The sequence below is a fragment of the Mesocricetus auratus genome, unplaced genomic scaffold (assembly GCF_017639785.1).
Source record: "Mesocricetus auratus isolate SY011 unplaced genomic scaffold, BCM_Maur_2.0 Super-Scaffold_100001, whole genome shotgun sequence".
NCBI lineage: Eukaryota > Metazoa > Chordata > Mammalia > Rodentia > Cricetidae > Mesocricetus > Mesocricetus auratus.
Window position 1 is genome coordinate 2,127,795 of NW_024429187.1, and position 19,363 is coordinate 2,147,157.

General features: G+C 37.6%; 1 protein-coding gene across 1 annotated transcript; it reads right to left on the reverse strand.

The window, feature by feature from the left end:
• Positions 1-5,408: 5,408 nt before the first annotated feature.
• On the reverse strand, positions 5,409-6,430 carry LOC101823021 (taste receptor type 2 member 136-like). The gene is given in 2 exon segments (XM_013115450.2): positions 5,409-6,373; positions 6,376-6,430. Coding segments are annotated over 2 exon segments (1,020 nt in total).
• Positions 6,431-19,363: the final 12,933 nt, after the last annotated feature.

The following is a 19,363-nucleotide window of genomic DNA, read 5'->3' on the forward strand; positions in this document are numbered from 1 at the left end:
ATCAAATGACAGAAATATGGTTTTCACTTACTTCCTTTCAGATAGAAAAGATAGATTCATAGGGCAAACAGGGAAATAAAAATAGCCAGCCAACATGAGCCTATTGTAAAGAGATGGAACCAGGGTCCCCAGACAAGGCAACACTCACACACTTGGATGGTACCCATTAAACAAAGATTGCAATTCCTTAGCTGAAACTGGCACCAAGAGAAATGAATGGCAGATTACAAAGTGGACCTCAGTCATGTCTTAGAAATGTTTAGTCCTCTTCTCAGTCCTGAGGCTGGCTGGGGTCATCAAAATCAGATTTATTTTGAAGAATTGAGCCCTAGGAAATCTGACATTGTGTTCATTTGTTTGCTCGTTTGTTTGTTTCATAAACAAATTAAGAACTCAGGGAAAAAAGAAAGAAACCTGGGGAGCAGGGTCCAAAGAGGAAGCTGTAAATCAAGGGCTTAGCACCTGTAAACTAAACCAGTTTCCTTCAGTGCTGCTGACAGGACACACAGGGTGAGGACAGAATGCTGGCATCACAGACTCAGGATGGCCCTGCAAAGGACAGAGTAGGAAGGTGCTAAGGGCAAGAGGTTCCCTAAGACAGAAACAAAAACAAACTGCAGAGCTGATGGGATAGCTTCGAATGCATTTTCTGAGGTTAACCATCAGCATGGAGAGTCCACTCCCCCACTTATTTCTTAGCATTGAGACGATTTGGAGGAACAGATCTCAGGCAACAGGTGGACCTAAAAGACCCGTTGATACTAGATCCTGAAATTTCAAGATAGAACCATGTGGTGTTCTTCAAAATTTATGGTTATTTAACAATAGCAAGAAGAAGTGCCCAGGAGAAGACATAAATTCACATTCTCGAGGATTTTCATGTATTCACTTGGATTTGACCATGTCATGTGGGGACCCAAAGATGCTTTGTGGTTCATCACACAGAAGGAAGAGTCTGCTGTCAGAGGCCACTTGAACTGTGATTCATGTCATACTGAACACTGAATGTGTAAGTGACATAGGTTTGTTAGTGTATAGCATTCTGCATTGCTTTGTGACTATAATGTGACATTATTATAGGGTCAACATGAAGACTGAAATCAAGTCTCACTAGTGACATAAACTACTCTTAAGGGCTGGTTCCATGCCCAACAGATAGCCAAGCCAAAACAAATTCAATGGAAGCTTTATGGATTTGTTCTTTATCTCATAATATTTTGTCAGAGCTTTTTAAAAAAATTAATTTTACAGGTCCTTTAAATATATACTATAGCTCCTGGCTTTCTTTATTCAAGGGATTCATGTGTGTATGAATGTGTATGTTTCTTCATCTATATGTTTCTTTGGCTCTTCCTTTCTTTCTGTTTGTTTGCTGTTGTTGTTTGTTTTGCCCATTTTTTTGCATTTATCTTATTTGTATTTTTATTCTCTAAATGTCAGGCAGATATGGTGTGGAGTCAGATGAGACTGGAGGTTGGGATGATCTTCCAGGGGTTTGGGGAATGAAAATCCATCATCGGAATATTTCGCATGAAAAAGAATCCTATTTTTAAATAGAGAAAAAGATGAAAAAAAAGTGCTGCTGAGAGAGATGAGTGAAAAACAAAATCTGCTGTTTATCATCTTTGTCAGCTTTTTTTTAGACAGCAATTCTAAAACTCCATTATGTCATTGCTAGAGCAGACACAGGCACTTTAACTATCGTATAGGTTTAGGCATTTCCTTCCTCTAATAGAACTTTCATCAAGTATTACAGCAATATACTTTCTCTCACTTTCATCCGTTCCACAGGAGGCTGCCAGATCACTGAAAAGTCTCCTAGTGTTGCCCATGTACCACATACAACTCGATCGCTTTTCACAGCTGCAGAGAGATTCATGGGTTACATATAATATTTTGTATATCCATATGATAAATTTCAAATTTTTAGTTTCATATGATGAATTTCAAATGACTTTAAGAATGGAAAATGAAGGAAAGCAACTATAACTTTTGAAGCTACATGTAGTTTTGGGAAAACTCTGAAAAAATTTTAAATCCCATCTCAAATTAAAAGATTGGTCTTTGTTGTTTCAAGAAATGTGATAAATGGTTCTCCTAGCTGTGTCTGGAAAAGTTCAACAGCACCGAGGCCAGGCCATAGTCAGAGTTTTGATATTTCCTAGGCTCTGTCGTTATTTGTGCTCAATCTGAAACACATATGCATCTCTTATGGCAGCCATGTGCTGAATTTACTATAGGTCTTTGTGCATACAGTTATGCTAAAAGCATTGCGTGCATGTTTCTAATAATTCTCCTTATTTTCTATTAGACAGGAAAAAATAATTTTTATTTAATTCTTTTAACTTTTATTGATTCTCTGTGATTTCACATCCTGCATTCTGATCCCACTTATCTCTCTGTCCCCTCGAATCTGCCCTCTGCCCCTGCAACTTCCACCTAAAATAAAACAAAATTTAAAAGAAAGAAACAAAATCCAAACCAACTAACCAAACCAAACAAAAACAAAAAATAGAAGAATGTGGAAGCTGTAGTGTAGCCAAATGAGTCACACTGTTACCCTTCAGTCCATTCATCTTAAGTGCTCATTGCTGAGTCATTAGTTTGATTTGAGGCCTCTGGCTTTGGCTACACTATCAATAATTGTCTCTTACACTGGCTTTTCTTGGATATCTTTTCCTTGTCTTGTGTCCTGTAGGCCCTGCAGTTTTGGATCTGTAGGTCTGTCTCCTTCATATGCCCCAATATTTCACAGATGAGTTGGATGTTAGGGTGGGCTAATTTATAGTCTTGGCTCTGGGCTTGGGTGGTAACTGGGTTTGTCTGCCCACCAGCTTTGTGTCACCATCACTACCAGGGAAAGTTCTCCAGATATCCTGTGGCTAGTTCTCCCAATGCAGCCTACAGCAAGGAGTGGGGATAGTTATCTTTATCTCAGGTCCTAGGATCTATCTCACCCAGGTTCACACCACCATGGCTAGCTCTACTGTTTTGCCCAGGTAAGGTAGAGGGTCCTCTATCCCAGTTGCCGTAGGGGACATATGAGAGGCATGGGGGCCAAGTCTCCTGCTCTAGTGCCTTCAGTCCTGTCTCACCTGTGACCCTGACAACAGGGTCATCTCTAATGTGCCCCCTAGGCAGGATGCAGGACCCACTCTCCTGTGTGCTGCAGCTGGTAAGGGGCAACACTAGTCCTCTCACTGTCTTGACCCCAGGGTCAGTGCTCACACCAGTCACAGATGATGATGGGTGAGGGGAGGACATCTTTCTATCACCCATGCCACCACTGGGCAGATGAGGGGAGGTGGGGTCAGGTCTCCTGCCCTCATATGGCCAGGGCCGGCTCACCTGCACCTCTTTCAACAGGATCAGTTGTAGTTATGAAGGGCCATTTTTCAAGGTGCAGGGGTCAGTTCTCCCCTGAGAGATGGAGCCAGCTCTCCTACTACTGTTTCCAGAAAACAGCAAGAACAGTTCATTACACCTATTGGATTTCAACACACATGGTTCCTATGAACCTGTGAGGTAACAAGAGCTACAGACATCACCCCACATCCTGGCTGCTGCAGGCCAGTGGATTGAGACATGGCTTTATGTAACAGCCTGGGCCCAGAAGTATCCTTGGCCCCATGTGACATCACAAGCCAGTCAGATCAATATGGCACTAGCAGCAGCATGTCTCTCAGGCATTAACATCATCTCAGGTGGCTGACCAAAATCCAGTCATCTGCATGGCCCGTTGTGGTAACAGGAACTATGAACATCAACTCAGACCCCAGCTGCTGCAAGACTACAGACCCTGGCCCCGATGACACCATGGCCCTGGATAAAAAAATGAGTGCAGACTACTCAGATATGCATGGCCCTTGAGGCATCACCACCTCTGGATACGCACATGGCCACAGGTTGCAGCCTAGACCCCAGGCATCTGGTCCTAGGCAGTAGCCCAGGCTTGGATGTCACCATGGTTCCAGATGGCAGCAGAGGTCACTCAGATTGGCATGGACAGTGGCCCCAAGCAGGTTCTTGGTTAAGTACTGCCTGCCCCAGCTGCAAGGCATGGCATGGGGTTGTTGCTTTTTCTCATATGCCCAGGCTTCGAAATTCCTGCTTTCTTTCTTCTTCCTTTCTTTCTTTTTTCTTTTTACTGTTTTTTGGTTTTTATTTGTTTGTTTGTTTTTTTGAGACCATTTCTCTGAGTAGTCCTGACTGTCCTAAAACTTGCTCTGTTGACTAGGGTGGCCTTGAACTCACAGAGATCCATTTACCTCTGCCTCCTGAATACTGGGATTAAAGGTGTACCCTACCACTACCCAACAATTATTGAAAACCTAAAATCTACTTCAAACAAGTTTTCAATATGTGATATAGAATTGACATCCAAAGAGGCAGTGACTTATCATTGAAATCTATGTAAGCTTAGTCTTGGTTATACATATCTCTTACTCATCATCTTCATCTACTCATCCTCTGTCTGCTTAGTGTGCCTGCCCTCTACATTAATGTCCAGTATGATCTACTTAATAGAAAAAAATCATTGGGGGGGCAGGGGAAAAGACAAGGAGAGAGAAGAGTATAAAATATCTGATGAATACTAATCATGGCTTCTATAATTTATTTAGAGTATTAAGATATTATCAATGAAAAACTGTGTAATGGACAAATGAATATATTTCCAATATTTAACAACATTTCTTACTTTTATTGATAAAATAATGCTGGATTTTCTTCTACTACAAATGTGCTTAAATGCACAATTTTTATTTCAGGATATAAATATTTATTTTACTGTTTTTGAGAATTTGATGAATGAGTACTGAAATTCTATGATTGTTACCCTTCCTCTGCTTCCTATATTCTACCACCAATGCCTCTTAAATTCAAGATCTTTTTTCCATTATAATTATTTTCACTCTCACACACACACAACCCACTAGTTTCTCTTGTATATACCAATATTTAGGGTTTACCAGCTTTAAATAACATCAGAAATCTAAAAAGATTTGATACATACATGTGTTACAAAGAATAATGGGAAAAGCAATGATTTCTTAAAACAAGCTAACAGTTTTAAATAATATTTAATAATAGGTTTTAAACTTATTATGTAGAAGATAAAGAAGTCAGTTATACCTGGGTTAATAATTCTAAAAAATGCGAATCATATTTTGAATAATTACAAGGATTTTGTGAAAATAATATTAAGGGAATGCTATATACAGGTTTTCTTGTATATTTTATACATATCCACAAACAAAAATAATCTCCACTTTAGTAGGCATATATATAAATATTTCCTTGAAATTTATTTACAAACAATTCACATTGTCCATATTTTCAAAAGGAATAGGATGCACAAAAAACTCTGCTCCTAGTCACACCAAGTCTCTAACACTGGTGAAAGGAATTTAAGGTTTCTGTTCTTTCAGCCGGAGTCTTGTTCTCACTTGCACCATTGCCAGCACAAAGACCTGTTTGATCTTCTTATTTCCCCATATCAGTATGTAGGAATGGCTTGAAGGATATAAAGTTCCCATAACCTGACAAATCAGGTGAACTGGCTTATCCAGAGGCTTAATATAACTGTAACCTGATATGATCAGAGATAGAATGAACATGGAAAATAACAACAGAAAGGAGACTACAGCTTGCAAAGCCTTAATGTGGGCTGTGGTGCTTGGATTCTGGGATCCTTTTCCATGAAGCTTCATTGTCTCAAGGTGTTTACACAGAGAATATATTAGCAGCAGAAAACAGATCATAGATATGGTGAAGGGAATGATATTGTTTAGAGTGAATGCCATCACAAATGCAAGGTTTATGATATAAGCCACTTTTGTCTTCTCAGTCAAATTGCTTCTGTGACTGTTCACTTGGAGTTTCTCGCGTAAGGTTGCCATTGTAAGATTTGGAAGCAATAACAGCAAACTCCCCAAAAGTACAACTACAATGACACTCTTAATTTTTCCCTTTAGGCCAAGAAAAATAAGGTTTGAGAAATTGCCTATCTTCAGCAAATACAGTATGCTGAGTATAGTTGCCAGCCAGGTATGAAAATGGTTGGTTACAGCCCAGGTAACACTAATAATAAATCTCACTTGTACAGATGATGAAGTCGGAATAAACACAGTTGAGCACCAGTTCATTAATATTATCCAAAGCAAACCAATCCTGAAGATGGCCAGAGCAGTGAGAATTCTGTCAGTTAAGGAGATTTTTCTTCTCTTGATACAGTCAGTAAAGTTCACCAGAACAATGAAGACATTGGCAAAGCCTCCAAGAGTAATTTCTGCCATCATTATGATGGTTGCAATGAAGAGAAAAAAACCCATCACATCTGAACAAATAGATTTTAAAAGAGGAAAAATGAGCGTAGCTCTTGTGTCACTGGTGGCGATTTTGTGAACACAGTGATTCCTGTGGTCTTCATTACAGCTGTTTTTAAATACCATGGCCATACCATGGCCAATGTCAAGTGTGCAGCAATTCCACGAGCAGGTGAATGAGTCTGGTGCTGTTTTTATAGAAACAAGAATACTTGCAAGACAGTTCAAAGGAATTTTATTCATACACCCTTTGAAACAGGAGACAATGCTACTTGAAAAGGAGGTCTGAGATACTTTACTAAATATAGAACTCACTTACTGGGAAGAGCTCTATGGTCTCCACAGCGACCAAGTTCCAATAGAGAAAGATTTGCTTTCCTTCGCCCTTTTATTCCTCACCTGACCCAGGTACCCCTGTCCACGCCCATTTGGGTGTGATCATTCCTTTACACACCCTTCTAAGAACTGGTGTGTTTCAGAGCTGAGCTTACAGGAAAGCTACATTCTCATTGGCAAGCATTCAAATAAACAAATACATGGATTTGGTTTAAAACAATTTCCTCCTGCTTAAGTCCACCTTAATTTGTATTCATCTAAGTTACTGATTTGTTATTAAAAATTTAAAACTCAGTACAAAGGATATGCAATGGGTTTGTAAATCGTTTTCTCTATCTTGGTTAGGTATATAAATATTACCAATGGATTTACTGTTTAAAATATATGAAAATTTCCTAACCAAATTGTCAAGGCCTTTGCATGGGGAACCAGGATGGCTAATACTTCATACAGTCTGATAACTGATGAAAACACCTATCACCTATGCATAATTTTTCCTTAAAAGCTGTGTGCACAGTGCTTGCGTGTGCTCATACATGTGCCCTCATCTCTCATCGGTAGAAGAATCATTGTACTGTAGTCTCCTAAATTGAAGACTGTTTTCAAAGATATAATGTTAGTGTGAAGAAGTCATTTGTTGTACTTCAAAGCATTTGATCCACTACAAATATATATGACATCAATATTTTCAAATATATGTACTATAGTTACATATTTGTATACATATTCTCTTAGGCATAGTTAATACTTAGATATCATTTGATTCAAATAATCAATAGTATTGTAAAATAATTCTTTGTTAAACTCTTTTTAAATTTTATTTTATTATATTGTGTATTTGAGTGTTTTGCCTGCATGTATGTTGGTGGCCACTTGCATGCCCGAAGCCTCGATGTGACCAGACTCAGACTGGCAGAGATCCACTTGCCTCTGCCTTCTGAGTACTGGGATGAAAGGTGTGTGCCACTACTGCCAGTCAATATTTTTAACAAATGCCTATGAGTAAAATGCAAATAAAAATATTATCATCTTCATTACCAAAAACAGTGCAATCCTCCCACATTGTAAACAAAAAAAATCTTAAAATATTTTGAACAGAAACTGCTTTTGAGAACATTTTTCTATAAGATAAAAATTACAAATTCATCTAATAATAATTATTTCCTGACAGATTAAGCATACATGGGTGTTTGCTTTAGGGATGGGGTTTATGCTCTTCTTGTCTGACATGTTTGATAAGGTTTGGTTTGCTATACTAAAATTCGAAAACTTCTTAACCTGGTTTACTACTAATAGAGTAATATTATTCCCATATAAACCATACGAATGTAAATATGTTTGCTCAAGTAAACCAAATAATAATCTCGAAACAATAGCTGTCAGGTGTGATAGCCCATGCCTATATGCCAGCACGTGAAAGGGATTACTTCCAAGTTCAAGGCCAGCATAGCTGTACAATGACTCCCATGTCAACTAAAGCTATACAGTCACACTTTGCCTCAAAACAAAACAAAAATTGATACTGAATGGTGATTATTACTATAGGATATTATCTTAAATTAATTTCTACATTATTTAAGAACTCAGATTAACATTAAACAGTAAATGAAATATGTTTGACAACAACAAGGTAAAATAAAATGTTAATATATAGTTGACATTATTACATCGTTGAGCTGTAAGACTATATAGTTCTTATTTTTGTATGTTGTGATGTGACTATTTGCTGACACTTACAAACTTACTGGGTTGAAGGAATTGAGAACAGAGTTTGGCGTCAGAGACTATTTTCTGTTACATCATCTGCTTAGATTTCTATAAAGTATTAACAGTGCTCCACTTACATTCTCCATCAGTTGTAGAGAGCTAGGGTTTTCAAATTTGACCCAGAATTTATAGATAACACCTTTGGCAGAGATGGTCCTGACAGAATCATTTAGAAATCACTATAAATTATGTATTTTTACTACATTTTGTGGTTTTCTTTTTACCTCTTTTACTTTTTCATATAGAATAGATTGGTGGTGATCATTTTTGTTCCCTAGTCTATGAAAAAATGGAGCAAAATGATGGTGTAACTAAGGGAATCATTGTAATTGTCAAAAATTAATGACAATGTAATTACGAAGGTGATCGAAATTCTCCGTTTCTGTATTTGATAGTTTGACACACCACACATAAGTAGATAGAGTATAATCCACCTACCATGATGATTTATTTTCACAATTAGTATGTCAATGGTAAATAACATTTACAAAAAGGTATAATTCAGGGGAGATGTACAGCCCAGATAAAAGACTAATGACAAACCAAAGAAATTATTTCACTCATATCCAGTTTAGTAAAACTGAGTTTCTTTGGGTTGCTTATGGGAGGATGGGTCAGGGTTTACTTACAGGCCCATGCATGTCTAAGGTTTGCTGCACACTTGAGCAGCCTATCCCAGCTCAAGTCAGGACTTAGGAAAGATGCTAGACTTGCTGGTAGCTCATCAGTGAGAACTCATGGATGATTGTTACTGCTGAAATAATCTTAGAGACAGGACTTGAGCCTTGTGAATTCCAGGAGCATTATGAACCTTGTGTTTACTTCCTGGTATTATGAACTTCTCCCATCTCTCCCATCCCTCCAAGAGGGGCTGTTTCAACCTAAAAGAGGTAGGAAAACAACAGAGGCTGTTACTTTAACCAGGTTTGGATTGCTCTCTTACACTAGCCTCAACAGACTAAATAAAAGGAGTTACTCATGCCGTGATTCCACATCATGACACGAAACAGACTTGTTAAAATGAGCAGGAGGGCAGACAGAAGAGAGATGAGGGAGGAGAAGAACAGCAGCAGCGCAGCAGGAGGAGGAGGAGGAAGAGGAGGAAAAGGAGCAGGAAGAGCCAGTTTAGTAAATACTGTACTTAAAAGAATATGTCTCTCAAATTTTGCTTTTGAAAAAAATTGAAATTATTGGTTTTTGATCAATAATTGATCAAATGATAGATGATCAATCTTTGGTTTTTCATTTTTATTTATGAACCCTTTTTAAAACTGTATTCTGTCTATAAAGCTAATGCTTACTCACAGAGCCCAAAAACACATGTTTCATTTTGCAGAACTATATTCAAAACTATATTTGCAAACAAGAGCCAACTAAAATCTGTAAATTTGTTGCAATATTGTTTCTTGACATAATGGAACTTAAGTAGGGTTGAATCTAAGGCTGTATTGGAGAACTCTTGTCACATCTGTTTCAGTAGCTGAGTCACAATCTTGGATAGAAATATAGTATATAGATAAATAGAGCTGGTTCAATGATCCTTTGCTTTTTCAACTGTTTCAGCTCTCAGAGGAGGAAAACCAAACTCACAGAAAGAGCAAAAGATGACAGTGTTTCTGGTTGTTGGCTAAAAGCTACTATCATTTGAATTTATTTGCATTACAAAGTAGATGCCTAACATAAAAAGGATCATTCCTTTGTTATATGGGAGAGTTTTTCTTTTTTTTTTTATTCCTCTTGCTTTTTTGAGACAGTGTCTCTCTGTGTAACAGCTCTGACTGCCCGGGAACTCACTTTGCATACCAGGAAAGTCTTGAGCTCCTAGAAATCTGCCTGCCTCTGCCTCCCAAGTGCTGGAATTATAGGCTTGTGCCACCACTGTCCAGCTGGTCTTCTATTCTTAATTTTAACTAGAGGGTAATGATAAACTTCAGGGAGCTAAATAAATAAATTAAATCAGGCAATTTCAGGAACTAGATATTAATCTCTGATTTTTGAAAACTAAATGGAGATGCCTTTCCTACTGTCCTGACACTATGAGAACTAGACTTTCTCTTTAGTCAGCTGTTCAACTTTTTCCTGATTTTTTCAGACCAACATGTCTTTAAGATCTTCAGCAAGAAGCATGTTCAAGATTTTCCCTCTAGCCTGTGGGGTCCAGCTCAAAGAGGCTATTCAGTTGACCTATGTGATCTTACTAATCATGCTGTTGATATTCATAAATATTGGAGAGTCTTGTACAGATTACCAAGGCCATAACCAAATTAACCACATAAAGTTCTTATAGTAATTTGGAATTATTTTGTGGGAACATGAAAAATGTACTATAAACTTGACCCAGAAATTTGAAATATTTATTCATGAAAATACATTTGAACAAAGAATTATACATCTCTAATGAGATTCAGAATCATGTCATACTAATGATTTAACTGCATGAAACACATAGCCTCTGACCAAGCTCTACTGCCTATATACATTATGAAACTATTTGAAATTATTTCTTTATAAAGAAAATTAACATCTCTTCCAAGCAGATTCTAAGATAAGAACCTCTTATTTTCTTAGTCTTGGAAATTAAAACTATGACTTTATATACAGTATACAAGTACTTTAGTATTAATGTACATACTCAATACTTACCATGAGTGTCTTTGCCTTCACTCCATCTGAGTTCTCTCACAATGGTAATGTGATTGTTCCAGGTGCTGGGATTAAAGGTGTGTGCTGCCACTGCCTGGGCTAAGTTTCATCTATTAATTTAGATATTTTCTTCCTGTTCTATTCTTTCAATTTTACATATTAGCTGGCATCTATACTTGATAACTCAAATGAAGCAGATGTTATACAAGGATAAAAATGGTGAAATATGTAAAAGAATATGTCTAAATTTGCATGCTAGCAAATGAGAAACGAGCCTTTCCTCCAGCATCTGCTGTGGAAAATTGTAGCCTGTGGTGACTAGCAATGCAGTCTGTGGACAGGACTTCTGAGACGTTTGAGGGACAGTGTGTTCCATGCAATATTTATTACTTTCTTCTTTTATGCAGTCCAAAGGCAGCAAAAGGAACCTGAAACTTCAATTCTCATACAAAATCCCAATGTTGATTGAATTTTTGTTTTATATATCAAGAAATCACAGCTGTGGGTCTCTCTCTTTTCCTATCTTTCACTCATACACAAACACACACACACACACACACACACACACACACACACACACACACACACACACCGCCCAAAACTCCTTTATTAGTAATCATAATCCTCATCCAAGAAAAAGGAATAAAAGAATTTGTTTCTGGAATTTTTCTAATGTCTTCACTGTTCTAGTGACTTGTACTGACTGTGACAGGGGATACAGTATCTCAGCTGAATGAATTCATTGTTTTGTCCATCTCACAGCTATTTTATTTGAAGAAGACTCATATAAAATTGTGATCAAATGTACTTTATAGATAAAAATAGAAAATTGTTCTTACTGTTTAGTAAATATCAACAATTGCATCTCTGCTACAAGCTCCATCATATTATGTTTGCTATGAAGATGGTCAATTTTCCAACCTTATATTTCTCTCCCCATAGAGTATGTGAGGTAAGTCTCCACATTCAAAGTTTAGTATCTGGAACTCTGTGGTACTTCTAGCAAAAACCAATCTGGCTATCTTTGTATCTCTTATACCTCCTGCCATTTTCCCAAAAACTTGATATTTGAGTAACTTGTAAAGATATTCCCACAAAATATTTCAACAATGGTAATTATATAAAGATGAATGTATGATTTATGAAAATTATCAGAAAGTTTGGGAATATCATATACTACGTTCATATCCTAAAACCTTACTTATATAAAAGTTGATGGGACATTTTCTTCCGATTTGTAATGTCAAGTGTCTTTCTTTTTATTATTTAGATTAGAAAAAGAGCTTGTTTTACAAGTTCCCTCTCACTCCCCTCCTCCCCTGTCCCCCAAGGATCCCATATCCCATTCCCTTCCTGCTCCCCAGGCAGTATGAGGCCTTGCATGGGGGATCTTCAAAGTCTGTCACATCATTTGGAGCAGGGCCTAGACCCTCCCCCATGTGTCTAGGCTGAGAGAGTATCCCTCTATGCCAAGTGGGCTCCCAAAGTCCATTTGTATACTAGGGATAAATAGTGAAAACTGTGATGGTATTTTAATGGGCATTGTGTTGAATCTGTAGATTGCTGTTGGTAAGATTTCCATTTTTACTGTGTTGATCCTACCTATCCAAGAGCATGGGAGATCTTTCCATTTTCTCATATCTTCTTTAATTTCTTTCTTTAAAGACTCAAAGTTCTTGTTATACAGGTCTTTCACTTGTTTGGTTAGATTGAGGTCACCTACCTTGGTTCTGGAGCATTAGGGGTTTGGTGCAAATCATGCTTATCTATCAATGAATGAAAAAATAAAGGACTATCATGACTAATGGTCCTCAGAAATGAAATCTCATACCACCTGCAGATTGCAGGCACAGGTTGCATCTGTATCTGTAAGCTTCTACAAACAGAAGCATTTCTTAGACCCAAGGGCTGAAATTCCACAATTTACATAAAGTGTTAGCACAGTACAGACTTGGTATAAGGATATCAAGAGTACAAATCATAGGAACACGGAACATACATTGCACATGGAGTTTATAACAATACTATATGTTAAACATTATATAAATGATTTTGGTAGATTTGTATGTTTTCTTTGATAGCAACCAATTAATCATTTTACGATGCTTTCTTACTGCCACTTTCTGTACAAAAGTGACATTTGTTCTGTTATTATATGCAATTAGTACTAGTTTCAAAACTATGAATACCAGTTACACATTCTGAGTTAGGTAAATTGCTCCAAACCCTGTAAAGCCGCTTTAAGATGAACATGAGTCAAGGTTCTATAGAAAATCTTGCACTGGAGGAGTACCAGACCACATAGGCTTTTAGCATTCTGGAAGATAGTCAGTTCCTCAGATCATGCCCCTCAAAGTTCCACAAATATGTATATGCCCATTTCCCACTGGACACAGGCATTTGATCATAGAGAAACTACAACATGATGCATCCTGAAAACATTGTGGTATGTTCTCTGCTCATAAGGGTCACAGACTGACTCGAATCCCTGGACTCTGGTCATTTAATTGTCAGTGCTGCAAAGTGAATAAGGTTTTTAGCTTTTCATTTAAAAGGAAAGCACCTAACAGCACTGTCTTCCTCTAAAGTGTGTGGTTCTCCACCACTGGGACATGACTCTTTAGGAGCTGATAGTGTCAGCCAGACAAGTGCTGTTGGTAAAGTCCAAATTTCATGGGAAGGAATGAATAAGAGAGAGGAGGATAAGGGAAGAGAGAGAGAGTTGGCTTTCTGAAAAAAAACCACATGGGATTGTTGGGGGGGGAAGAAACACAACCACATGTGGCAGGAAATTCCTGAAGACAAAGGTACCCCAGTTTGGTGACAGCTGAAAACTGTTTAGAAAGGTTACAAGAGAAAAATTCTCACTTTTCTCAAAGATTTGGGGAGTAAACAACAGAATTCCTAGCCATCAGGGCATGGGCTTCAGTAGAAGCCCCACCAGCAGCTCAGGCCTGGGCCTGGGGCAGGGGCTTCAAAGCAGCTTCTTGTGAATTAGTTCTTTTACATTGGGCACCACTTTGTAACACAAATGATAAAAACCCAGAGACAGATACTGGGGTTCAAGCTGAAGATCAGAAAAGCAAAGCAGCCAGTCAATAGCCTTTACCTCAACTTCAGGTTAAAAGGGCTGTCCTTTCCTCTGCATGGATGGAGAATAAATCTCTGAGATTTACTGCTAAATGCCCTGTTCCTATCTTATATACTTCTCTAGAGCTGGTATTAATTGTGTAGAATCCCAAGTGCTGAGATCTCCCTTGTGTGAACTTTTTCTTTTTTAGACTGATTCACTCTGCTATAGTGTTGGGTGACCTTGAACTCACAGACATCCATTTGCCTTTGTCTCCTGAGTCCTGGGAATAAAGGTGTGTGCCACCATTGCCCAACTTACTAGTGTGGCTGGTGGAATTAAAGGTATATATCACCATTGCCTGGCTCCATGTTCGTGGCTAGCTTTGCATTTTTATCTCCAGTGGTTTTATTAAATCATAAACAATATACAACCACAGGGTACATCATAGATACCAGTACACTTATGAATGCTGACTAGAGTAAAGAAATTCTGAAAATGGCCAGGACAATGAGGTTTTTAAACATTGTAGAGGTGTTTCTTTTTTTGACCATGTCTGTGCAGTTTACTAAAGTGACAAAGACCTTTCAAAATTTCCTGTTATGAACTGCACAATTAAAGTAGTAATTAATATTCTTGCCATAGTGGCAACCATTGTCTCTAAAAATAACTTGGTTTCTAAATCCTTGTATAAAATTTGAAATTCCAATGTCAATCATATTCTTGGTTGTCCTACTCCCGTGAAATAACTATAAGCAGACACTAAAGTTTGCCAAGCCAAGAAATGGGTTAATGGCTTATTACCCACTTTCTAGTGGGTGAGTGTCATTCGGATATTTTGTCAATTTTAATAAAGTTCCATAAGCTAATAATTTAAGCAATGGATTTATTTTCTTTGCTTTTCTCGAAACAAGACATCTAAGATTAAGGGTTGATATACTTTGGTAATGGTGAGGCCTCTTTTGGCTGGTTTGTACAGGCTACATTTTCAAAAGACCTTCTGTGAGCTCACACAGCACACGCATGGCATCTTTCCTTGCCCATGAGGACCTTCACCTAATAGGTCAAGCTGTCACCTCCATGGACTAATCTGACTTTACTGACATAAGTGCCCTGTTCTCGAATGTACTCACACTGGAGTTAGACCTCCATCATTTGGATTTTGAGGCCAAAAATTGCAGCTTATAATAGCAAGTTTTTGGCAAAGTCTCACTATATATTCCAGGTTTCCCTAAAACTCATAACCTCTGCCAATTTGAGGCTGGGTTTATACATATGCACACCCATGCTAGGCTCTTGAATATTTCCATAAGTAAGATCTTTCATGAACAGAATCATTTCAAAACAACCTGAGGTTTTTGTTTGTTTGTTAATTTGTTTGTTTTGTTTATTAAATGTGAAATGTTACTAATTGATCATTATAAGGCATACATTTGACCACAAATTAACATCACAGCTGTACTTTTTAATATTTGTACAAATGAATCCATTGTCTTATATCATGGATTTCTTCACAAAACTTTTAAAAATCATTCCATCTGGTTATTTTCCACTTAGTATAATATCTGTTATTTCTATACAAATGCTTTCTAGAACTTTTCTTCCATCTGAAGATGAAAGTTCTTATAAAATAAAAATGGAATATTTCTATGGTACTCAAGAGTTACATGCAATTAGAAGATATACCACTGTGTTATGTACAGTGGGTAATGTTACAATTAATTTCACTTATTACTGTTGTAGTCCTTCATGTCTGGACAGCTCTCTGTGCTCACAAAATAATGGAGACTCTCTTTACAGCAAGGTTCCCTCCCTTCCTATCTGGATAGTGCCTCTAGACTCAGAGGCCTGACCTCATCTGCAAGCTGTCCCTAAGGCTGGATGCTTGACTTTTGACACAGATCCCTGCAGATGCTCTCCCACTGCTGCCCATATGATAACTAGGTATCCTGCTCCAGTTGTGTGAAAGGAATGTGCTGCCAAATGCAAATTAGGTGAAGCCCAGCTTCTGCTCCAATTCTTTTTTTTTTTATTTCCTTTTTTTAATTTTATTTTCCAGTTTAAATTTAGATAAGAAACAAGGTTGCTTCACAAGTCAGTTCCAGGTCCCTCTCCCTTTCCCTCCTCTTCTCCCGTGCCCTCCCCCCAAACCCCCCCCGTTATCCCCTCATTCCCCCAGGGAGGGTGAGGCCCTCCATGGGGGTGTCCATAGTCTGTCATTTCATATAGGGCAGGGCCTAGACCCTTCCCCAAGAGTTCAGAGTGAGAGTGCACCTGACATTGTTCTATGGGAGTCCAAAGTCCGTGTGTATACTTGGGATGGGTACTGATCTGCTGCCCAAGGCTCAATAGATTACCTAGGCCTCCTCACTGACACCCACATTAGGGGGTCTTGATCAGTCCCATGCTGGATTCCCAGGCTGATGCCTTGGATTCAAGAGTTAACCTTTGTCTGGTCAGCTGTTTCTGGGGGTTAAACCAGCCCAGCCTTTATCCCTTTGATCATCAGTCCTCCCTCTCTGTTACTGGCTTTCTTGAGTTCAGCTCAGTACTGGTCTCCACTCACTCTGAGATAAAGCTGAACTGTAACCTTGACAACCATCTCCTGGAAAGCTGTTTCCAAGTCATATAAACCCTGTTCCTCATGTCTGTTCCCTCCTCCCTCACTGTCCAGTGGCTGACAATCCCCAAGGAAGGAGATCCACATGGATAGTACCAAAATTTTCCCTATGTGACACTGTACATGTCATGTGACTACACTTTCATGAAATTTTTTGTTATCTAGCCAGAGTTTAATGGCCTATCTTAGGGCTCCACAGAAAAACATTAGGCTGAGCTCAGGGAATCCTGCTGAAGACAGGGAAGAAGGATTCTTGCAATCATAAGGGTCAAGAACATCACAATAAAAAACACAGAAAAACCTAACCTGTCTCATAGGAATTCAAAGAGTCTAAACCAACTACCAGGCAGTCTACATGGGACTGACCTAGGTCCCCTACATATATGTGATAGTTGTGTGGCTTGGTTTACTGTAGAACTCCTTACACTGAGAGCAGGGTCTGTCCCTAATGTTTTGGCTGGTTCTTAGGAACCTATCCCTCATACTGGATTGCTTTGCCAAGCCTTAATACAAAGGAAGGTGCTTATTCTTACCACATCTTGATACACCATGCTTTGTTGATACCCATGGGAGGTCTGCCCTTTCTGAGCAGAAACAGGCAGACTGGATTGGGGGAGTGGAGAGGAGGTGGAAAAGGGAATAGGAAGAGAAGAGGGAAGGTAAACTGTGATCAGGATGTAAAAATGAATGAATTAATTAAGAAAATTTATATCCAAGAGATAGAAAATGACTTAGGGTTAAATGTACTTACTACTTTTACAGTGATTTCCGGCACACAAATAGGTGGTTCACAACCAACTGGAACTGGAAATTCAATTCCAGAAGAACTTACACTTTCTTTGGATTTATTTATTGTCATGGCCATAAGTGGTCATATACATAAACCGAAGCCCACATATACACACATAGAATTAAATGAATAAATATCATTTAAAAAGTCACAAAGAAATATATTTGTTTTATTCAGTGTATATTAAGTGTACAGATAATGGGTTTCATACAAACAGATAAAGATTCAGTCTAAATATAATTTAAGAATATTTGTCTCCAGCTACCAGCAGTATTTTGCTGACTTCTAAACCACAGGTAATGCTTCTATTTGAAACAGGGCTATCCTTTTCATAATTACTCAATACACTTTATATAATAATATAGTATGATAAGTCATGATATGAAGACTATAATATAGCATATGTAAGGAACAAGAGAATGAGCCTAAATCTCAAAGCAAATCTACAAGGACGCTGGCTTCTAATTAGGAAAAGACACAACTATTGTGTTTTCTATACACTTCAAACACACACTAAGCATTAAAGGAATAAATCATTAAATACAATCATAAGAATTGCATGTTGCTTGCACGTTTTTTCTACCAGATTTTAAGTGTGCCAGAAGCATGCTCCTCTTATTGGTGTTCATCTGAATTTGACATGAAGCCTTCCTACTGTGTTTTATTATACATACTATAGCATAAGATCTCTAACCTTTTGGAAACTGGCCTCTTCACATGAAATATCTGTGAGTGCCCACACTGTATGGATGCTGAGGGTGAGCTGCCAGGGCTGTAACTTGGTGGAAGCACAAGGTCCTAGCCATGATTATCATCAAATAAATATTAATTCCTCTTTTTGTTGCCTACCTAGTACAGAAGTTACCATTTATTTTATAACATCCACAATAAAGGACTCTTTAATTCTAAAACAACACAATTATATGTTATCATTCATTTGACATCCTGAACATAAGCATAAGACATGTCTCCCCTGTTTGGTATCTTAGAACATTTTAACCTTTGTATATATTTTACACATTCATTTAATTCCTACTACTTACAAAATACTAAGAACACACCAAAATAAATAATTAGGGCTGATAAATTATATCCTCGGGTAATGTTTCTACCAAGTATGATGACATACAGTTCATCTCTAGAACCTAGATGATGGAAAGAAAGAACAGCTTCTGCAAGCAACCCTCTATCCTTCCCATGAATGTTTTTACATCTAAATGTTTGTGTATACACACAAGTACACATACACACACACCTGTACACACACAAAAAAAACAAATTTTAAAGGAGTTCATGCTGATTATATGTTGGCCACTCATAGAACAAATACAGAATGACATCCCCCATCTATTGTTCATTTCTTTTCATTTGAAAAATCTGTGTAGTTTTAGCTGTGACATAATATGGGTACAAGATGATGTAAAGTATCAAAAAGCATCAATATTTATTTAGCATTTCATAAAATTATAATGAGCCATACTTTATTTTAAATATTAAACACTAAAAAGAATTATAACATAGCCAAAAGGTAAATTTATAAATTTCATTTACAAATACAATTTATATAGCTAAAATAATAAATATATTTTAAGAATTTTAAATTGTGAAACTTGTACTTTAGGTACTAGTTATAATAAAACTAATTAGGATCTAGTTATTATAATTACAATAAAGTATCTTCAAGGTTTTGGGGATTTGCCAAACTTTCTAATATAAGTCTAAACAAAATCTCATTTTATGTCATCTAATATCTAAATGTATGCTACGTTTTATATATTATAATCTAATAAATTATGTATTATGTTTCTTTA